Here is a 21,347-nt window from a genome sequence, read left to right on the forward strand (position 1 = left end):
CTGGAACATAATACAATCAGACCAATTAAGTGGAGCGCAAAGAAGACAAAGAGGGTGAGTCAGAGTTGTAGGGAGAGTTGCTTATTCAACTAGCAGTTGCAAGCGTCCTGACCAGGAGTGTTGGGTGTCTGCTTGTTAAGGTCCACACGAGTTCGTGGCGCTTGTCCTGCCCCAGCGACCCCTCTGGCCGCCGGCGGAGGATTCTTCGGGAGTTTGTGTGCTATTATTCGGCGAGATTCATAAGTACAAACGGAACTCATCGGAGAACTTGAAGCACATACCGAGCGCCTTGAACACACCTTCCACACCTTCACCAGACTTGGCAGATGTCTCAAACCACAACAAACCTTCCTCATCGGCGTACTTTTGTGCCTCCTCCGTTGTGACCTGCCTTCTTGGTTCTAGATCTGTCTTGTTGCCGCAGAGGGCTATGATGATTGAAGGATCCGCTTGGCGTTGGAGTTCGCGGATCCAAGACTTGGCTTTTTCTAATGAAGACTGGGATTCCATCAGTCATACATAGCCCAGAAAGCGGTGGGGCATCTCACAGCTTGTGTGATATCGTAAACAACAACAGCGCAGTTGGCATTTCGGTAGTACATTGGCGCCTTAGGAAATGAGTCAGGATATTGTGCGGATTTGGATCGTAACTGCTCACCAATGACTGGAGTTAGACAAACATAGCGTACTGCATTAGTAAATGAACTAGCAGCCCCCTAACTCGATGCAACTTGCCTTGTAACGCTCCTGGCCGGCAGTATCCCTGGTTAGTGCAGGGTAAATGTGCGACCACTCACTAAAGAAACATCACAAACCATATTTCAAATTTCACCGAAGTGTTGTCGTCCAGTGGTACCACCTGTGTGAGGAAGGCGGCTGCGCACATATGCGGAAGTGAGCGGTTTAAACAACGGGCAAAGATTATAAGCACACACCTCCAATTGTACTCTCCCGGTAGTCATCGAACTGGTTCTTAACAAATCGAAGGACAAGACTGCCATTGTTGCGTGTCAGCAAGGCGGTGAGGTGTTAGGGTCCACAACAATCATGCACCTGGACTTCCCCACAGCCGATTCGCCTGTTCGGCGAAGCCTTATTAGCGCGTTGCGAAGTCCCGCATAATCTACACAACACCTTACCCAGAAGAACAAGCTTGAACGACTGTTGCGAACGATTCATGATGTGACAATTGCAAGGAGGAACGAATCACGGCTGTTTGCTTCCGAGCACCTGACACCAACTCTTTTTTCACCTCCTCAGTATCCCAACTTTCTTCTCCTGTGCTGTCCACACGTCACACGGAAGTCCTAGCACATCGAAAGACCAAAAGCTGAGCTACTCTGATAGCTGAGAGCGAAAGTCCTGCCAGACTCGTAAGAGACGCAAAGTTTTCTCAGCTCTGAAAGATAGCAGAGCTCAGCGGATCAAAGAATGCACCGACACCATCCTTATGGGAACGCTTCGTACGATGAAAGACGCCGTTCGATGTCACCTGTTCCTAGATACTCTCGTTCTGATCGTGGAGGCTACAGCTCGGGATATCGCGGTGGGTCGCGTGGCGGGGGGCGTGGCAGAGGCCGCGGCAGCCATAGCACTGGAAGTTATGATTCTGGTCCTCCAGTCTCAACTTATGATTACGAGAACAATGGTTATAATGGAAGCGACCGCTATGGCTCAACCCCATCCACATTCGGATCTTATGGTGGACCTCCACCTCCTGGTCCAGGTAGTTATAGTGCTCCTGCGCCCTATAGCAATTCTCACTACGACGACGACTGGCATGAAGGTGCGCTGAGTTCTGTTTAAGATTGTTTGTTTTTTTTTGCTTGAGAAGAAGAGGTGCAAGCATCACTTGAATGGCGTTGTCACATTCTCCTGCCTTCTATGAAGCCAACGGTGAAGATTTTGAGAGAGCATCTTCCGACTTTGAAACTCGTTAGAACTCTCGGCACTTCACACAGTTCGCCCGGGACTCTGGACCGTTTTCTACGTTACTTCGACTCTTCGAGATCATGCGAAGTCAAATGAACAGAAGGACTCATTAAGTGATCAATCATTTAGACCGTTCTCGAGGACCACCACCACCAAGACGTCGCGAAAGGGAAGATAAAGTACATGATGCTATCATTGAGGAGCGTATAAATAGAGAGAGACCTTGCCGTACTTTGTTTGTGCGAAATATTAAGGCGAGTTCCTGCTCCTGAGGCGTCTGAATACCATTTGACGCTCTTGGGATTGTGGCTGACAATCTTTTAAATCCTCCAGTATGAGTCAGATAGCAGCGCCATTCGGAGACAATTCGAGGAACATGGGCAGATACGAACATTCTTTGATCTGATCCACACTCGGGGAATGGTCTTTGTCACATACGTGAGTTTGAGCGGAGGCCATGGTCTTGAACCTATGGGACTGAGGTGGTCGTAGTATGATCTCCGAGCGGCTCAAGCCGCTAGGGCGGCAATGCAAGGCAGAGAAGTCTCCGGACGACCGGTCAGTGAAGCGGAGTCAACCATCATTGCTTCTCTGAAGCTCCCGCATGCAGATTGATGTCCACTATAGTCTTCCTCGCGGGGACGAGCGCCAGCAGCGCTGCGACCGTGAAAAGGCACAGGTAACGGCCACGGTCAAACCTCAGTTCATGACTCACTGACTGGGAAATGAAGGGTACCCTACTTGTGACACTGAGGAATTCTAATCAGGTAATAGATGAAAACGAGGTTAGACGTAAGTTCCAGCAGTTCGGCGATGTCAAAGCTGTGCGCATTGTCCCTGGTCGTTCGGAGTACGTTTGGACTTCGCCATTTCTTAAATCGTCCAACAGCTCATTCCCTTCCACCAGCCAACGCCTGGTTGAGCTCTATGACACCCGTGTAAGTTTGAACATCACCTGCGCAACCGCTTATCTTGTGATCGTGTATTCTAGGCTACAGAACAAGCCTTCGATGCTATGAGACACCAAGGATTGCAAGATGGCGTAATGGACCTTGAGTGGGCATGGGACGTCCTTGATGATCCAGTTGTCGAACAACCAGCGCCTCCGCCACGGTAAGTCCTGGCAATTCTACCTGCTATTGTCATTCTGACCTTCACTATAGTTCGACTGGAAGTTATCGAGGTTCGGAAGACTCATACAACAGAGATAGACCTTCTCGTGGTCCTCCCCGTGGTCGTGGCGGTAGAGGTGGCGGCCCTAGCGGACGCGACGATGATTACTACGACCGGCGTGATCGTGACCCTTACCCCAGTGGCGAAAGTAGCTGGGATGATGACCGTCCATATGGTGGCAGGGGTGGAGGACGAGGGCGTGGAGGGCCGCCTTCAGGATCTAGTCGTGGCGGGTATGGCCAGGATAGATATGAGAGTAGAGGTTCGTAGACCCCACCGAAATTCCCGTGTATGTTGATGACTGACGGTCCGCTCTAGACACATATGACCGCTCATATACTGCACCACCCCCACCAGCGCCTGCAACTGTAAGTGACAGTTTTCAGTGTTTCCTTCAATCCAATTGAACAATCCCAGCAGGTGGACGATCGGCTAGAACAAGCACGAAAAGTACAGCAGGTTTGTATCGCTATGGATTCGTTTCTCACGAATCTTACTCGAATTTCTTCGTAGTTGCTTGCTGCTCTGAAGAACCCCCAAGACCTGGGGGCTCCTGCGCCTCCCGCCGCTCCCACAACGCCTCAAGCGGCCAATAGGGCGCCTGCCGCTAGCTTTGGTTCCCCCAACGGTCCAGCATACAACGGCGCCTACCATCCGCCGCCATCAGCAACGCAACCGTGGTCTGGTGGGCCTTACGCGTCAGCAGGTTCGACTCCGCTTTCTGCTTTGCCATACAATGCGCCTCAGCCTTCATCGGCAGGAACAAATGCATCTCCGGCAGGTCTTCCGCCGGCTGTATTGGCACTTCTGCAGCAAACTACGCCAGCGGCTTCGACAGGCTCCATCCCTTCACTTGAATCAAGAGGGTCTTACTATCCCGGTCAACAGCATCTTACAGTGCCCCACCACCATCCATACCTAGTTCAGTCCCACCCCCTGCTCCAGCTGCACCTGCAGGAGCGCCTGCGGCCCAAAACCCACAGGCCATGCAACAGCTCCTGGCACTTCTTGTGAGTCTACTCGATCGTTTTTGTCCACCCCAGTGAATAACTGATGACTCGCCCAGGCTGCCCAGCAAAAACGATGAAGTATATTCCCTCTCCCTGTGCGACACCTTGCTAATTCAAGCTACCAACTGGCGTTTACGTGCTATTATTTTCGAATTCTGTGGTTTGAGCAAGCTCCTTGATTGCGATTGTGTATTTATCGGATGGCTGGTGATATCTGTGCTTGCGAAGCGGGTTTAGCTAGTTGCCTAATCGGATCTGGCAGTCATTTCGTCATGTGCCTGCATGATGTCATAATTGACATTAAACATCCTGTCGATCGATCCTGGCGTCCATCGCATCCATTATGGCGCCTAAATGGTTGATGACATTGACCGAAGCGTTGCAAAAGCATCCACAATCTAGAAGTGGGTTGTGTCGGAGCCTATGTGACACCTGAATTGCTGCGAACAACTTGAATAGCATATGCGCTCTCCACAGTGGACCAAGGCATTCCACGTGTCAGATCCATCATCCATCGTTCTGTCCTCCATCTCGAGGCACCCGTCCCTTTGCTCGTCAGTACCACAGACATTCGAACGCCAAAAGTAGGGCAAATCTTGGCGTCCGATGGTAACATCGCTGAAATAGCCTGGTGGATCGAAGGCGCGTCCGAGCAATACCGCATCACAGCCCGCACCCACATCCTTCCATCCAAGAACAATCCCTTGTATGCTAACTTTCCGTTCACACGACTTTCCCCCCATTTGGACCTAGAATACGCCCAACAATGGTGGGAAGAACAACGTATTGACCATTTCAACAACAAAATGGGAGGAGTGTTACGCGCATCTTTCTGTCGTGCTACCCCCGGCGCAGACCTCCCTAGTGGGTATGACACTGCCAAGAAATGGCCTCAGGAGTTACCAAAATATGGACTGACGGAGCATGGAACGAAGGAAGAGGGCCAAGTCCGAGAGGCATTGGGGAATTTCTCCCTATTGGTCTTGGAGCCGTTCGCTGTTGACAGGGTGGAGCTTGGTATTGTTCCGAATAGGTAAAAATTCTTTTGACAATCAGGAGAATCCTCTTTTTTGAAACAAAACTATGTTAGACGTACTCAGTGGGATTTCAAGGGCGAAGTTTGGGTCGAAAAGATAGTGGTTCCCTGATTATTTTTTCTAAATGGTGTAAAGAAAGAAATGTTCATTCCCTTTGTCCTCCGTCGTTTCCTTGATCTGGGAAAGCATGAACGAAGGAAGAGACGTGGTGAGCGCACTTCAAGCCGTTCGATAAATGATATAATTTGATTCGAAACTAATATTTATCTGTTTATGTCCGGACACCCTCTTGCCATAATGGAATAGGCGGTGAAATGCAAAGCAGTTTGGCCAATTCCTTTACTTAAACCTACCCCTTTCACTGCGACCAAGAAACCTAAAATTATTTTTCCTTCAGGGAAATCCGCCCTGCACCATGCACCACCGCCCTATGCGCAATACATGAATGGAGAATAGAGGAAATATTGTAATGTGGCTACGACACCTTGGCCAGTGATTCATGCGTCTAAGTCATTATTGAATTTCCAACATGCCTAGCTATACCATGCTCCCATGAGTGACCATGAGTTGGCCTGTTTCTTTTCCCCGCTTGCGTGATCCCATGCTTCCATTCTGTTTATTTACCGTACTTAATATATATGTATCGCCTCGTTCTCGAGAAGCTAGTGGGAGAGCTACCACAAAAACGAGGGGACAGAATATGGCGACGAAAAGCCTGTTCTCCCCTTGTGTGCTCGGTGCGTTTCGAACAATGTCTTATATAGCTACATTAGTGTTTCCCGAACTGATGACGTGCAAACGTTCGTGTTTTGTTGTTCAAACCCCCTACGCCCCAATTGACTCAGGCTGGATTCAGGATGGTTAAAATACTGAAAAAAAAAAACGTTGAACTCTTACGTTGTTTAGGTGCTCTCATGCATCCGCTTGCGAGGATTGCCATGCACTTGATAATGCACCGCCTGTTCCATTGAGAGTCTGGAATGACGAGCATGATATTTTCTCCACTGGAGCAATATATAGTATAGGGCATACCGCCACTCAGTCAAGCTCAGATAGGGGCATTCCATTAGAATGGGAGCCAGAAGCCTCTCGATGATGGGGACCATCGTTCTGGAAAACCTTGGAACGTCCTCGAAGGAACGAGATCGAGAAAATTGGAAGGATTAGTCACTAGCCTTTCCAAAAAATGTCGGATTTCAATGTAAATAATCTAAGCATTTGTCTGCCAAAATCGACAAATTCAAGGACCTATCGCCCAGCGATTCACCCAGATAAGGAGGTCCCTTTTTTTAAAAAAAAAAAACGAGCAAGATTAGCGGGCACAGCAATATGAGACCCTAGGACAAGAAGTGGAGAGTTGAGTAAGCATTGTGAAAGCAATTAACAGATCAATAGTCATGCTGCATCCCCTCCACCGCTGACGATAATATTTCGAATCCGCACATCACGCTCATTTGTCATCCAGGGTTAAGTATATGGGAAGAGGCGAGCCATTCGGCCAACTCCGCTGCAATACATGGACTCGGAAGTCATCCTCGTTGGACTACACAAAAAGAAAAGAAAAAAACTAAACACGAAAATCAGGACAACAAGGATCCAAAAATGAGAGAAAATGCAAGCCATGGCTGTTCAATAATATTAGCTCAGCTGAGACACGTGACCGCATAGAAAGGGGTCGATCGGGTCATCAGCTTATGAAGCACATGGGTCACACAGGTATAAAATCGGAGGACGAAGCAGCTCAACTCCTCCGATCCACCATCAAGGCAAACGCAAACTTTGCAAATCTAACTCTTCTCCTATCGCCATCAGTCGTAAAGTGATCCATCCACAATGGTTGCTTCTATCAAGTCGCTTGCAGAGTTCAACGAGAAGGTGCGATGAACTGAGTCCCCTGGCCATTGATGGACTCACATTCACATCATCTTTGCACCTTACCAAGATAAATTCGGGGAAAACCGTCTTCATCGACTTCTGGGCCACTTGGTGTGGTCCCTGCCGCGTGATTTCGCCTGTTTTCGAGAAATTGGCAGCAGCTACTCCGGATGCCGAGTTCTACAAAATTGATGTCGACGAAGTCCTGTAAGTCACTCCCATCGGTCATTGGTACGGTTCTTGCTAATATTCTTCTTCCGACTGCGGTGATAGGATGTAGCACAGGAAGTTGGCATTCGTGCCATGCCTACCTTCCAGGGCTTCAGGGACGGAGAAAAGAAAGGCGAAGTCGTTGGCGCCAACCCACCGGCTCTCCAAAATCTTATTAAGAACCTCGTCAGTGCCTGAAACAATCCCCTACCGATCACATTCGAGGAACGCCCTGGCTGAAGCAACAAGCCCTTTAACTAACCCTGCCAGCAGAAAATTCTGGATAAACTATGTGGCATATTGTTTGCAAGAGTTTCACTTGTATTGAGTCAGAAATCAGAATTGTGACTCTGTGTCGATATGTTGACTGGATTTTCGGATTTCATAGTCGCACCGAGCGCTGTATCATACATCTACCCCTCTATACTAATCAACAACGTTACTCTCCAATACTATTCGCGGCGGGCCGGAGACCTGTAGCTCTTTCATTCTCTGAGTTGAGAATCCCAGAAAAACCTAAGCAACGTTATATATCATGTAACGAAGTACCCTGCACACGTACTTCGTGGGGTAGATTCGGAGCAAGCGCTAGGCAGGATTCCGGAAAGCGCCCATACTCTTACTCGGGTACTCATTTCCAACCACGAAAAGGCTGGCCGCCCTTAGGTCCTATATAAGGTTTATCGACATCACAAACGCCCATAACAACACATATATCCATCTATTTACTCGTCCTACCATCTCCGTCCCCTTTATATGCGCAGTGATTCTGGAAACTTGCCCATGTTTGCTGATATGTCGATTTCTGGACTTCTGGGCTGTTGGGGGAGTTCCATCACGCAAGAGCATGCGCAAACCAATCGTTATAATGTAATATCGCCCCATTAATATTGGAGAAGCTAGAAACCATTCAATAGGGAAAATCGTATCCTACCAAGACATACGGACCGGCGGAGAGATGGATATCGTCGTATTTCTAACCGGTGTTTTTCGAAATTAATCCCCTCTTGTAGCTGATGGAAGTTAGAAACCAGGTGGTCGAAGTCCTCGGATTATCCAGGCTCAGGTCTATGCAGTGAGCAGTTATGGTCCGAATGGTCTCATGATGGGATACTGTGTTGTCTGATCGAAACGAGGCGCACCGGCTCAAATGAGCGTATTTGACGCAAACCGGGTACACATATCATATATATATATATATATTGAGCTCAAATTCTGCGTCGTCAGCCTGCTCGCACGTAAAAAAATGATGGTACAGCATCAAGAAGCATGCACCGCCATATGCATTTTGCGATAGGAGTTATGCAGGGTACTACAATTAGGAGCACCCCAATCAGTGGACCTTCTTCCCCCCAATGAGCGTGGTGTTCAACTTAGCGAGCAAATGATAACGCAAATGCTTCCCAAACAGGCTCAACTCCCCCTTTTGAATCGATCTCAACCCAATCGAGCCCTTTCTCATCACCAAATGCGTGGTCGAACCCCAATCCCAATGCCATTACGCGACAGATAGTGGACCTTTGTTTGAAATGAAATGGAGCCATTCCCCAACAAGAGGATGGTAACTCTGTTGTCAGCGTACCCAATCATAGAATGAACCGTATGTGACGCACAACGCACATTATTGTACATATGACCTTGCTCAGTCTCGTCAGCTTCAGGGTGCCGGAATCGTGATCACCAATATCGTCATTCCAGAGCCCAGAAAGGAGAGCCAGGTCGACCAACATCCCTTCCATGTACCGTCTCCTTTCGTTGGTGCTCCACTTTTGAAATGCAACGCCACTTGATGTCCAATCACTCTGTAGATACCCATTGGGTTGCGACGATGGGTAAGCTAAGGAACGTAATGTTGGATTTGAGCTAGTTCTAAGGGTGACGAATTGTTTTGTCTCTAGGGCTTTGGTGAGGCTCTCGATGGCCGAGGATGAATCAGATCCGATGTATATGGGAAATGGGCTACTGTTGTTTTGTTGAAGGGTTTGAACAGTTTGGACGTATTCCGAAATGGGGACCTGCTTTCCGTGGTATGACCACGCTTGCGAACCTGAATCACCTCTCCGAATGTGCACCGCAACGTAGGATGAACCGCTCGTTGGATTCAATCCAGACAGCTCGGCTCGCGCAATGGCGATAAGTGATCGGATATGTTTGTTTGGACGGATGGCTCCAAGAAAAGAGCGGCGTGAGCGTTCATAGATGGGCCGTTGACGATTTATTCCACGGGCATGGCTGGTACATGGAAAAATGTTTAAGTGAGATAGTCCGACATAGCAAACAAACTCACGCATCTTCGTATGCTTCCGAGAAAGTATGGCCAAGGTGAAATTTGGCAGTTTGGTATGTTATCACCTAAGATAATTTCAAGTGAGTCTTGGTATGGGACAAAGATCCATCACTCGACCCACCCAATGCCTAGATGAATGTGGATTTTCGATGATTGCAATGATAAAGATGAAAGGCCTACCTCGCGAGCCTGGGGCATGCCACGAGTTCTTCCGGCGGTGGGGGATGACACCCTGGTTCTGGCCCTGGCTGACCATTCTCTACGGGCTCAAAGTAACCATCCCACCTACAATTGCATCATAAAATCTATCACACGAGATAAGGACGAAATCTTTACCTTCCACGGTTCCAGTGTCGATCGATAACCAAGAAGGTGGAGCCTCGCTGAGATTAGTATAGTCTTAGGTATGTACCACGGGATGGGGACAGTTATTGTGCAACTCGCACCTCTCGTGCAAACGCTGCGGCCTGTGCCATGATCGCCAGCTCCGCGGTCAATCCCACAGTCTCTCCATCTAAGAGGTATGTTATAGTCGAGTTGCATTGATTCGAATTGGATTTGGGAGGTGGATGCAGGGCGTCTGCAAAACCATTGGCTGGTATTGACCAGTAATCTCCGTGATACGGTGGAGCTGTTCTAAAGTGCTTCCAACACTCTTCTGCGTATTCCAAAGGCTTCAGTGGGAACGAAGTCCGATTAGAATAGTCAATAATGAGATTGCCGATCTTAGTTGAGTTCGAAGTGAGGTTGAGGGATAGATAGTAGTCGAGAACGCCCGGTCTCTCATAGGAAACGAGGGCAGAAACGAGGAGAACAAAGGCGAGCACCGTGCATAATCCGAGTGGTAGGTATTTCAGAAGCAGCAGACCTCGTTTTGACGGTTGCTCTAGTTCGTCAGAGTCATCGACAAAATCAAGGGTTTCTTTCTTCCTAAATTCAAAAGCAGAAGAGGATTGAAGCAAGGGTTGCAGTTGTAGAGGGCCAGGAAGCAGGCCCATTTCATCATGGCTGCCATACTCTAAACTAAATCGCAATCGTGATGTTCGTGGTGTCAGCTCTTGTTGTTCCACCAGGTAGTTGGGGAGTTTGTAAGCGCTTGTAGCAGTTAGTGGTGCTGGACGTGGCATGGCGGCAGGTGCTAAAGTCGCCTTTGATGCTGCACAACATCTTTCAGTCTGTCGTCAATTGCGTTTCGATGATCAAGAGATGGGAACTCGCGATGGTCGTCAGTCGCACCGGACTGCCACTTCCCGACCCCTTGCGCGAGTATAGCCACCGTAACCCCGATGGCTCAGCACCCGAACACTCTCACTTCGCCTCCCCCTCCTCATGGGAATCATATACTACTATCTTACCCGAGGAAACACATACTTCTCCTGACTTTCAACAGGCCTGATGTTCTGAATGCCATCTCAAAACCACTTCAAAATGACTTGAATACAGTGTTAAACTGGTTTGAGGAGAACCTGATCTATGGGTGTTAATCATTACAGGCGCTGGGAAAGCATTCTGTGCTGGAGCTGATCTCAAATGGTAGGCGATTGGTTGTCGATCTTGACACTGCTGATTCGACATGTGCTCGATCCACTACTTGTCAAGGTGGAGAGAAGACAAACTATCTCAAGCCTCCGACGATATTAGCAATCTTTTGGACAGCCCACGAGGCTTCGGCTCCCTCAGCCGCAGACAGTCCTCCAAGCCTGTCATCGCTGCAGTGAATGGACATGCTCTTGGTGGGGGTAGTGAGATAGTTGTAAATTGTGATATAGTCGTAGCCAGCGAGAACGCGAGATTCGGATTTCCTGAAGTGCACGTTGGTGCCGTAGCGGATCAGGGTGGCATACAGAGATTATTAAGGTCGCGGGACATCAGGTATCACATATCTACCTGGTTTTGGGGGTATCACAGAAAATAATGCTTTCCCATGTAGAGAGCGTCAGAATTGTTCCTAACTGGAAGGGGATTTCAGCTGTTGACGCTCAAAACATCTTTCGCTTGTGAGTGCTACTGTGTCCTTTCTGCGTGGTCGTCTGCTCGACGACACTCTTATTTGGCTGTAGCGTGAATGATGTCGTGCCGCCAGACAGAGTCCTCCCGCGCGCACTCGAATACGCCGAAGCTATCCTTAATCAATCGCCCGACGCTATTCGCAGCACGAAAAAAGCGTTGAATGAAGCTGTTCTCCACGGGAATATTGAAGACGCGTGGAAATCGCATGTAGTCAGCTCGGAGAGTCGGTCAGTGTATTTTGGAGCGAACATCACGGTCAGCGAAGAGCCTTAGGCTTGTGGATAATCTATTGATGAGGTTGATATATTTAGGAGGGGCTAAATGCGTTCAACGAAGTGAGTGCCATAGATGGATGTTACCCAACTTCTCATGCTCTCTTGCCTAGAAACGCAAACCAAAATGGGTGAACCCCAAATTATAAAGCACCACTAGCTAGGGTCTAGCTCATTCTCAACACACCCCGAACATCAACATGCACTCAGTTCCCTTTGTATGGCCATGTAATTCTAATCTCCTCAGATTGAATGATTCAATATTTTTGAGGTACGGAATCGTTTTAAGATGAAATGATGCTATGTTACAGTGCGGTCGAAAGGCGAAATGAACACGGGCAGTGAGACGTTATGAATACATTGACTCGAACGAAACAAGAGTGAAATGGGATAGAAGTTGGTGCGAAACTCGATGTGCCAGCACTCGTGCCAGATCGGGCAATGATTCCAGTGGTGAGGGTAACTCAGTTCTAATGGATGTTTTGTGCATGATACAATGTCTGAAGAAGGGGTTCAATTCATCAGCGACTGGATGCTCTATTAGTTCAATGCGACTTGACGCTCACTATGTGCAATTATAGAGATGTGGATGTAGGTCTTATTTACGCCTTGGGAGTGTAAAACTCATACGGAAGCTGGCGTTCGAGCCAGGATTTTGGCTGCGAGTCACCTGCTCGTAGGAGGGAGGAGCGTTGTGCCTCGAGGTACTCGGCGAACTTGGAGCCACGATTTGGCGTAAGTCCGTGTATAAGGCATGCTGGTCGCGTTGGGAACCCCCGAACATGTTGAAAGTGGTGTTGAATGCGGATGGAGAAGTAGGGTGGGATGACATGTCGCGTATGGGAATTTGGATAGGTCCAACGATGTGTTATGGGTAGCAGTGCTAGGCTACGGTGCCGAGGAATGGCGGGTTGTTGAGTGTCGATAGATTGACAACGACTCTTTATACGCGCAAGCATGAAAGGCAAATGTCACAAAGGCTAAACGGGAGTCCTGTGTCCCGTAAAGGCTTTGATCTTGGGTTTCTGACGCCTTACAAACAAAGGCGTTCATTGATATTGGCTGCCTGGAAAGGCAGTATCTGCCTTTCATCGGACACTGACGCATAGTGATTCGCTGCATCAGGGATTCCTTAAGAGCAAAAAAGTCTCGGGAAGTGCTGATGAACCGCGGAGCCTTTGTGCACCAGTGCACACCCATGTTGTGAGATCGTGGGAAAGCAATGCCGCGACTCATGTGACCGGAAGTCTAAGGGTTAAACTGACTCACCGGGGGCTCAAACTGATCGCGTCAGCCGAAGACATCTGACTGAGACAGGAGCTAGTCTGGATACAGATATGGTGTCGTGTACTTGTGGCAAGCTGGTGGTCTTAAATGTTTCATACGTTCGTCTCACCTTGTATCGGAGGCATAAAAGCGTTGGGAATTTTCACCCAGAATCGACATCACTCCCTAAACCGCTTCCCATCGTGCTGGCACCTTGACATATCTACTCGTACCTCACCGATCTCTACCACATTTACTATGAAGTTCCCCGCCTCGCCTCTACTTGCAGGGCTTGCCATCTCTCAGTTTTCTCAGCTTGCTTCTTCCGCTCCTGTCGCCGACTCGCGGGGTCGATCCCATGAGGATACATTTGCCCCAAGTATGTCGTAGACTTCGTTCCTTTCATGCGACTTTACTCAAGTGTTTATGTAGACGACGATGCTTTCTCGAAGCGTAGTGACAGCTATAGCGGATACGCTGCCGGTCAGCAGTCTGGTTTCACCCCCGGTGACTTCAGCAATATCGCTGGATCGGCCCTTGGCCCGGGCGTCATTTCAAACATCCCACTCACCTCCTTAAACCCTGGTGGAATTATTTCAGGGACTGGTGCTCTGGCTAACTCCCTCCCGCTTGGGGGTGTTTCTGGCGTTCTCGCTAACCCACCAAATGGAGTTCTGAATGCGGGGAACAGCGCACTACATAACCCACTCGTGACTTGGTTGCCTCTTGCCGGACAAGGAGTTTCTCCTCTTGGGTATGGAGGGATAATCAATTCTGATCAACTTCCTGGCGGCGCCCATGGTGTCGGGATTCAGAATCTGCCTAATGCTGTTCCAACGATTCCTGGAGTTGGTGGACTGATTCAAGGAGGGGGGAGTATTATCGGTATAGCTAGTGGTCTCACTGGTGGTCTCACTGGTGGTCTCACTGGTGCTGCCACTGGTGTCATTCAGAACACGCCCTTGGGCAGTGTCCCGGGCATGGTTCAAGGACAGAGCGCCAACTTACCAGGGTTGAGTATTTATGGCAGCTCAGAGGGGCCAACGTACCGAATCCCTGGTTCAGCGGTACCTAATGTCATCTATCCGGTTAGTACCCCGCTTCGCTTTTCACCCATGGATCGAATTCGAAATACTAACGACCTGACAGTATCAAATTCAATTCAATTCTGATGACGGAGACAAGGAGAGCGAGCCTGCGAAAACTCCTGCGGTCTCCCCGCCCGCGAAAGTTCCGTCCCTCTCGGGGAGTGTTCACGATAACAACATTAGCACGACGTCAGTCTCTAAGCCTAATATGAGCACGACCGTTTCTGTCGGCCTTTCCACCCCTCTCCCTACCATCGTTGCCGCTCAGCAAGTTGAACCTAGCGACGTGACAGATAAGGTTCCCGATGGGGTTAAGGGAAAGCTCCCTGTGCCGAAGGACCCGACTAAGGAGGCGAAAACCCATCTACCTCATCCAGACGTGGCTCATCAACCTGAACCGGCTGCGGCTAGCCCAGCTTCCGTCTTCCCCTTCTCTGCTTCGCCAGCACCGCCGATTCCGACTCAACTCGCTGATCGAAAAGCTCACACAGAGTCGTCGACAAGGAACGCCACCCGAACACACAGCGATGAGTCTTCTACATCTGCTGCACCAATGCAGGTCTCTTCGCCATTATCTTCATCTGCGTTGTAAGCAAACATCGAGTTGAAGACGGAGGATAGAGGTTTACTAGAACTCCATTCATCACCTTTTGTAGAAGTTCTCAGCGTTCCTGAATAAAATGGGTTTCTTTGTGCTTTATTTTCATACCACACTAGCTCCAAATAGAAGGAACGCTTAGCGATCTTATTGAATTCAAGGATTGCATAACGTAACATGGAAGTGTACCGAGCAGGAATGTTGCATAGTATGCAAGTAGCGAAAATGAGCGTAACAACATGGTTTGCATTTAGTTCATTTTGTGGATGAGGTTGTTGATATCATTCTCCCTGTTGCCTGTGTCACCACCTTCAACGTAGTTCTTGAACTTCCTCCTCCTCCACCCGCCATTGGGGTTAGAAAGTTTGAATGGCCACAGGAAGTTAGCAGCCTCTTTAAAGTTGGGGCCAATGGTGACAATCTCGTGAACGAGATCTTCAACCGAGAGGATGTTGTACTGTCCCAGATTCTTCTCGATGATGCTGTTCGATGTTAATGGCACGCGCTGACCGTTGACCTTGCCATGACCACGTTTGTAGATCAAGTCGCGAACTGACTTGAGGTTGGGTTCACTGATAAAGCATCACACATAATGAAAATATGAAGTGCTTAACAGAAACCATGCTTACCCATATGTAACGAATGGTTCTATCAGTCGCAGCATGTTCTGGGTTGCCTTGTTGACTTTGATGAAAACACCGTTGTTGATTTGGCGAAGACGGAAAAGTTGAAGCACTTTTTTGGGTTTGGGTGCTATTTTGTTTATACTGAGTGTGGAATCTTAGATTTGAAGGCGGCACACGTTGGTGAAATCCAAAACTAACCCCTTGACACGGACGACGAAGTAAAGTCTCGGCTGCGCTCTACATAATAATTACCAGCCGCCTTGGCAACACGGCGGAGGCGCTGTTCTTCCCTCTCCATTTCCAAATACTCCCTGACGTAGGCTTCCGCACGGGTGAAAACTACTCTGCGCTTTTGACCAGCAGTCTATGTAGGATTCCGCAACTCGTCAGTCTATGATCCAAACACAGGGATGGAGTAAAGAGTGAGGGAATCAGTCCCGAAAGATGGTTAATTGAAGGCAGCATCGCGTAGAGCTAGCCAATTCAGTGGAATGCATCAGGTGTATGGTGAAAATGTGGTGCACAATAAAGAAAAAATCACCCTTGGAGATTTTGCCCCGAGAGGTTTTGGAGGCTTCTCCGCGCGTTCCCTCCGCAGCCTGGCATTGATCTTGCGCCTTTTGAGGAGGGTCTCGGGCACCTCAACTTTCTAAAATTCAACATTGAGCATCCATGACAGAGCAGAGGTTGCGCATATCCAGTGAAAAAGTTCAAGTGGGTGGCCAAGTAAAACCAGAGACTCTTGAGAGACCAGCGATGAGCCAGCAGAGGTTCAACGGGGAAAGAACCAAGGATATGCGCGACCTGATAATATCGAGACTCACAGGGGCACTTGTGTCGCTGGACGGGTCATGAGTAACAATGTTACAAGAATGCGATGAAAATTACCCACGCGGCTGCTGTGCTTGACATCGTGGTTGGACGGCTTGACGAAGAGGACGACACTCGGGAATTCGCGAGAACTGTAACTGCAATGGAAATTGCCGAGACACCGGACCATTTCCCGTTCTCTGCCATGAACTCCGTTCTGAATGAGAGACATTCGACTATCAATTCAACTCGTACGGAGAAGGGATCCTGAGAATTCTTGGTTGCTTTATGGTTCACCGTGTCCTGAACTCTTCCTCTCCAATACATCGAGAATATGCAATGATGCCATTTCGATGCGTGGAACACCCTGTAATGTAGCAAGCGACGGCCCGCGAGTCTGGACAAAAAATCGAATTTCAAATTCACACCGGTGTTCATCATCGTCGTCGAACATGTCCGTGTTGTCATTATACTGTACAATAACCACACGGATCGGCCAATGCATGCTTCAATCACATGCGGACCAATCACCCTAAGCCTGGGCCCCTCTAATGTACAACCTCCCCCCCATGGCCATTTTCCCTTCCTGTTTCCAGCAGGTTTCGAAAGATATACAGCTGATGAAAACATTCGCCTCCGAAGATCATCAACAACCGGCAAAAGAAGCGATAGTTTATCCGTTCGAACGTCGGGAAGGTTATGAGGCTCCGGAGCCCCACCCAGTGGCTGAATAGTAATAAGCATGAGCGCTTGTCGAGGTCCCTGTTTCGCGTCTCGAACCGCCCTCCTCACCATTCATAGTTTGGATGGCGCTTACGGGGTATGGTACTGGCGAAGGGCTTTGAAGTCCCTGTCCATAGTAGTTTGGCACTTGCGACCATTGCTGCAAACCGTACCCAGACGACGAGACGGAAGAGTGTCGTGAAGGAGGTGGCAGGTGCAAATGCATGTTTTCCTGGTTTGCACTTGCAGGGGCGTGACCAGGAGCCCAGCCATGTGGAACATGGGTCGTCGACAAAGAACTCGTGGTGTCAGGGTAGAGTGATGAAGAGGTGCGAGGGGAGTGGCTCCAATACGATTGAGCGCTGGTGTGTGTTCCAGCACTTGCCATGCCCGATGATAGTGTGAAGGATGTAGCGTCGGATAGGTAGGCAACATCATCTGATTCGCCGTCATGGTGGTAGTATCCCTCTGAATCACTCCGACGATAATTAACCATATCACCAACAGGTTGGCGGTTAGGTTCTATCGGACAAGCCTTCCTGTGGCGTCTCATGTTGCTCTGCGCTGAAAAGGCCTTATGGCATCTATCACAGACGAAGGCTAGGGAGAGACGGAGGTTAAGCGCCCGTTATGTGGTGACCATTTCAAGAAATATACCCACGTTTCTCGCCTGTGTGGACCCTCATGTGCTGAAAACCTGTTGTGAGCCTAAGCGTCCTGTGCAGGAGAAGCCATTGTGGCTACACTCACCTGCACTAGGCTGCTCGGTCGGTCAAAACGCGCCGTGCAAACAACGCATGGATATCTTTTGTTGCTCGGCGAACTGGTGTCACTGCGCTCTTGCACTGTTTCTTGGTGGGAGGATGAGGATTCGGTGTATGTGGCTGCGGCGTGCATGTTTGCGCTAGGACTCTACGGACACTGGTGCGTATTTAAACGAGGGGAAGGAGGGTTTCAACGAGAAGAAGCGGTGGGCAGGAGAAGCAATACCGGTGTCAGAGAGAAAACGAGCATTAAGTAACCCTGCATGAATCAGCTCAATCTTTTCTTGATTTAATCCACCCTTGAAGCGCCTACCGATCGAGAATGTACCGGCGGGAATTTTTTATGAAAAAAGATTAAAATATTCCCCAAGGCTTGCTCCGTACGGCAACAGAAACACGAGTCAGCGGGCAACTGACTAGTTAATTGTGAAAGGGACCGCATTTGGAAAGAACCGTTGACAAAAGATTTGGATCATATTATGCAAGGTAATTTGAATTTAGATGTGGAATCAATGACGGACGTGCCAAATAATTTCAGCTCAAGTCGATGGGAGCGTGGATGTTGCCACGCCGCCATCGAAATGAACGAACTGGGTGACGTGCGAACCTCGCAAACAAGTGAAGGTGTGACTTTGCTTCCAAAGAAGCCGCTGGTTATGAGGCCCTAGTGGGATCGTGAATGAATCGTTCATGGGAGGAAGGTTCTCAGTAGAGCATTCAAATAATTGCAGTCACCAGGAACCACTACTCTGGAAAGTCCTCGTGTCATTAGCTTTGTATGGTGTTCGGCTCGGGCTTGTTAGAATAGTTCAATTTTTGCGGATAAATAAGGTGTGTCCGTTCATTGTCATCTCTCTATAGAATGATATCGGCAAAAACAATACGATGACCCTTCCTCCTTCTAGCGGTCCACCTCCCTGAAAAGATGAAAGAAAGATCTGTTAGAAGGATGGGGGGACACAGATGCGGTAATGAGTCGCCTACCCAAATACGAGATCCTGACATCGAACGGAAAATGGTTACTCAGCAAAGTCAAATAAGTTTCGAGGTCGGAGCTTACCATGGTCCCAATCACTGCGACGGCATCGGGTAGGAAGTGCTGGTCAAGGAATGGGGTAGTTAGTACGGGACTGGTTGACTGGATGGCCGGATTTCTCACATCTACACGTGGTAAGAGTGGGTCAGGCGAATTGGGTGCCATGACATCAAGAAAATTACACTTACGTCGCATCATAAAGTCGGCACCAGCCAAATGAGCAAAACCTGGCGCTCGAATTTTGCAGCGGTAGGGCCGATTGGATCCATCACTGACAAGGTAGACGCCCATCTCACCCTTCGGGGCCTCGATCGCAGAGTAAGTTTCCCCTGAAATGCCGAATCAAATGCCGCCGAGAATCCTCATTTGGGCGTAACTAACCGGGAGGCACCGAATACCCTTCACTAAAAAGCTGTAAAGGCAGTTCACCAGATCAGTTGAGTACAATCAGGCAAAGCTCATTTTCACCTTGAAGTGGTGAATCAACGATTCCATATTCTCCTTCATTGATGCTCGAGGTGGGGGAGAAATTTTATAATCGTCCACTTTATACGCACCAGAAGGCATCTTGTTCAAGCACTAGAACGTCATGTGAGCACCAATCGACCCCGCCCCGAACGTACGTACCTGACCAATTATGCGTAGACTTTCTCTGAACTCTTGTACGCGGCACAAATAGCGGTCGTAACAGTCACCTTGGGTGCCCACAGGGACATCAAATTCTACATCACCATACTTGTCGTACGGAGCGACCTTCCGAATGTCCCAGGGAATTCCGCTACCCCTTAGCATTACGCCCGAAAATGAATAATCCAGAGCTTGCTGTGCGGTAACCTTGCCGATGTCAATCGTCCGAGCTTTCCAAATGCGATTGCCTGTTACCACTTCCTCTATTTCATCCACTCTTGAAGAAAATTGGGTTGCCCATTTGTAAATGTCATCCAGTAAGCCGTGAGGCAAATCGAAAGCGACACCCCCTGGCCGGACATACGCCGCGTGGAGGCGGGCGCCCGAAACCCTCTCATAAAATTCCATTAATTTCTCTCTTTCTTCGAAGCCCCAGAGAAAGGGGGTGAGAGCGCCCACATCCATAGCGTGCGTGAGCACCGCCATGAGATCTGATAATGAATGAGTCAGCTGGATTAGTCTCGGGCAGGGACGGAGTACAATTTACGGTTCAGGATACGAGTGATTTCGCCAAACATGGTCCGGATCCACTGGGCCCGTTCTGGGACTTCAATGTTGAGCAATTTTTCCACGGCCAATGAATAGCATTGTTCGTTTGTCACTGTGGGCAGAGAATGCATCGGACAGCTGATTCAGTGGCAAAACATGCACGCACTCATCGAAACATAGTCAAGACGGTCGAAATAGGGAAGCGCCTGAGTGTAAGTCTTATATTCAATGAGCTTCTCCGTTCCGCGGTGCAATAATCCAATGTGCTAATGTAATATACAATAAGGAAACGCGTTCAGACTTTGCAAAGTGGCGCACCGGATCTGCTCGGAGAATTTCCTCGCCATTAAGTTCGAGAATAAGGCGGAGCACGCCGTGGGCAGCAGGATGTTGTGGCCTAAAGTCACAGGAATAAGTAACCCTTCCCAATTGCTTATGAGATAGATTACCCAAAATTGACTGGAGTCAGAAGCGGAAATATCAGATACTAAGAAACACAGGTACTCCATCGAAATCACCTGTGAAATGTCTCATAGTTGCGTCCTTACGCGTGCCGGTCTCCCTCAGGGCTTCTTGGGCTGTCATATGATGCAGATCCTCAACAGTGTGGGCATCGAGTGGATGAGAGTCTTTTGGACGAGCAACAGGTTTTCCAGACAAGTAAGCTTTCATCTCTGCGAGCTGCTCAGGTGTGGGAGTGCCAATGTTGTACGCATCGTCTTCATTTGGCGTAGCTCGAAGCCTCATTGTAGAAGATGTTATTCCTCTGGTGACTGTCAGGTGAGCAGGCCTTACAGCCCGTAGAAGCCGAGTGTTAAGACCAATAAGTGCCATAGTCGTGCCTTCCTCAAGAGAAAAACCACTGCAGTAGAGTCGAAGTGCGCCTTGTGGGAAGCGGTCACGTGGCTAGTCGGAACAGCAGCCTCCCCGTCAGTTCCCGATAGCAGAAGGACCTCATCACAAAAATCACACACCAGCAACCTTGTTGTGTATTGGCGATCCATACTACGGTGTAACCTGACAGGATAGCCGTACTTATCGAGGCCACGGGGTAATGATGACTCCTGAACCACCGCCACCACCACCTTATTGTGTCAGCGAACCGTCGGGGCGAACGTTTAGGGTCCATCGCAACTGGACACTCGGATGAGAAGGCTCGGCGGTCAAGGGTTTTTTGTTAGGTAACCCACAATTTGGATTGTATTAGACAGGATTCTGCTACGATTTGCCTTTACTACCTATGCACCAAAACTCATTGTCTGTCCGCGTCCCAAACAAGGTCCCGCTTTTAAAGTAAAACTTGATCTCGGTAACTTCGGGGAGAATAGGCCGCCACTTTAAATCTATGCATTTCAAGACCGGCAAAATTTGGGCTCAAAACACCCGGGTTGAAGTGTCGGGCTAAGAGCTTGGCGGTCCTGATATTCCTCTTTCTCCGTAGTTCTTAGTATGGG

General features: G+C 49.0%; 10 protein-coding genes across 10 annotated transcripts; 5 read left to right on the forward strand and 5 right to left on the reverse strand.

The window, feature by feature from the left end:
* Nucleotides 1-89: 89 nt before the first annotated feature.
* On the reverse strand, nt 90-1,179 carry EI90DRAFT_3145301 (GTP-binding protein RAB5; the record flags this gene model as incomplete). The annotated part of the gene is made up of 7 exons (XM_039065267.1): nt 90-220; nt 282-498; nt 549-608; nt 812-876; nt 936-994; nt 1,054-1,078; nt 1,140-1,179. The coding sequence occupies 7 exons, from the start codon at nt 1,177-1,179 to the stop codon at nt 90-92; spliced, it is 597 nt and encodes a 198-aa protein (XP_038917320.1).
* On the forward strand, nt 936-4,433 carry EI90DRAFT_637413 (uncharacterized protein). Its single transcript, XM_039067888.1, has 14 exons — nt 936-1,373; nt 1,431-1,786; nt 2,062-2,186; nt 2,266-2,370; nt 2,425-2,490; nt 2,543-2,611; nt 2,664-2,870; nt 2,924-3,045; nt 3,096-3,367; nt 3,424-3,473; nt 3,523-3,564; nt 3,619-3,811; nt 3,866-4,115; nt 4,172-4,433. Exons 2-14 carry the CDS (start codon nt 1,432-1,434, stop codon nt 4,350-4,352), a joined length of 2,037 nt encoding a protein of 678 aa, XP_038917321.1. The 5' UTR covers nt 936-1,373; nt 1,431; the 3' UTR covers nt 4,353-4,433.
* A 143-nt stretch (nt 4,434-4,576) lies between these two features.
* EI90DRAFT_2917471 (uncharacterized protein) lies at nt 4,577-5,263 on the forward strand (the record flags this gene model as incomplete). Its single annotated transcript, XM_039054616.1, has 2 exons — nt 4,577-5,148; nt 5,206-5,263. Coding segments are annotated over 2 exons (630 nt in total), but the record flags the coding sequence as incomplete, so codon positions are not given.
* Nucleotides 5,264-6,985: 1,722 nt separating this feature from the next.
* EI90DRAFT_3145302 (thioredoxin) lies at nt 6,986-7,435 on the forward strand (the record flags this gene model as incomplete). The annotated part of the gene is made up of 3 exons (XM_039065268.1): nt 6,986-7,027; nt 7,095-7,229; nt 7,301-7,435. 3 exons carry the CDS (start codon nt 6,986-6,988, stop codon nt 7,433-7,435), a joined length of 312 nt encoding a protein of 103 aa, XP_038917323.1.
* Nucleotides 7,436-8,610: 1,175 nt separating this feature from the next.
* On the reverse strand, nt 8,611-10,651 carry EI90DRAFT_3015599 (uncharacterized protein; the record flags this gene model as incomplete). Its single annotated transcript, XM_039056911.1, has 7 exons — nt 8,611-8,755; nt 8,858-9,469; nt 9,525-9,589; nt 9,646-9,652; nt 9,705-9,809; nt 9,861-9,907; nt 9,971-10,651. 7 exons carry the CDS (start codon nt 10,649-10,651, stop codon nt 8,611-8,613), a joined length of 1,662 nt encoding a protein of 553 aa, XP_038917324.1.
* A 159-nt stretch (nt 10,652-10,810) lies between these two features.
* On the forward strand, nt 10,811-11,955 carry EI90DRAFT_3145303 (enoyl-CoA hydratase/carnithine racemase; the record flags this gene model as incomplete). The annotated part of the gene is made up of 6 exons (XM_039065269.1): nt 10,811-11,001; nt 11,124-11,423; nt 11,465-11,521; nt 11,585-11,789; nt 11,846-11,869; nt 11,920-11,955. The coding sequence occupies 6 exons, from the start codon at nt 10,811-10,813 to the stop codon at nt 11,953-11,955; spliced, it is 813 nt and encodes a 270-aa protein (XP_038917325.1).
* A 1,078-nt stretch (nt 11,956-13,033) lies between these two features.
* Nucleotides 13,034-14,337, forward strand: EI90DRAFT_637386 (uncharacterized protein). The gene is made up of 5 exons (XM_039067887.1): nt 13,034-13,162; nt 13,215-13,451; nt 13,505-13,957; nt 14,026-14,160; nt 14,222-14,337. Exons 1-4 carry the CDS (start codon nt 13,144-13,146, stop codon nt 14,145-14,147), a joined length of 831 nt encoding a protein of 276 aa, XP_038917326.1. The 5' UTR covers nt 13,034-13,143; the 3' UTR covers nt 14,148-14,160; nt 14,222-14,337.
* A 610-nt stretch (nt 14,338-14,947) lies between these two features.
* Nucleotides 14,948-15,620, reverse strand: EI90DRAFT_3053221 (60S ribosomal protein L7; the record flags this gene model as incomplete). Its single annotated transcript, XM_039060010.1, has 3 exons — nt 15,583-15,620; nt 15,388-15,525; nt 14,948-15,330 (listed from the first exon to the last, which is right to left on the reverse strand). Coding segments are annotated over exons 2-3 (352 nt in total), but the record flags the coding sequence as incomplete, so codon positions are not given.
* Nucleotides 15,621-16,621: 1,001 nt separating this feature from the next.
* Nucleotides 16,622-17,807, reverse strand: EI90DRAFT_3053224 (uncharacterized protein). The gene is made up of 3 exons (XM_039060011.1): nt 17,668-17,807; nt 17,579-17,606; nt 16,622-17,517 (listed from the first exon to the last, which is right to left on the reverse strand). The coding sequence occupies exons 2-3, from the start codon at nt 17,601-17,603 to the stop codon at nt 16,892-16,894; spliced, it is 651 nt and encodes a 216-aa protein (XP_038917328.1). The 5' UTR covers nt 17,604-17,606; nt 17,668-17,807; the 3' UTR covers nt 16,622-16,891.
* A 775-nt stretch (nt 17,808-18,582) lies between these two features.
* Nucleotides 18,583-20,727, reverse strand: EI90DRAFT_3122235 (putative NADH dehydrogenase 49K chain; the record flags this gene model as incomplete). The annotated part of the gene is made up of 12 exons (XM_039063474.1): nt 18,583-18,598; nt 18,666-18,679; nt 18,742-18,842; nt 18,906-19,046; nt 19,099-19,129; nt 19,186-19,296; nt 19,345-19,835; nt 19,892-20,005; nt 20,060-20,159; nt 20,212-20,290; nt 20,343-20,352; nt 20,412-20,727. 12 exons carry the CDS (start codon nt 20,725-20,727, stop codon nt 18,583-18,585), a joined length of 1,524 nt encoding a protein of 507 aa, XP_038917329.1.
* Between the last annotated feature and the right edge of the window lie 620 nt (nt 20,728-21,347).

This window comes from Cantharellus anzutake, assembly GCF_015039405.1.
Source record: "Cantharellus anzutake strain C23 chromosome Unknown EI90scaffold_18, whole genome shotgun sequence".
Classification (NCBI taxonomy): Eukaryota; Fungi; Basidiomycota; class Agaricomycetes; order Cantharellales; family Hydnaceae; genus Cantharellus; species Cantharellus anzutake.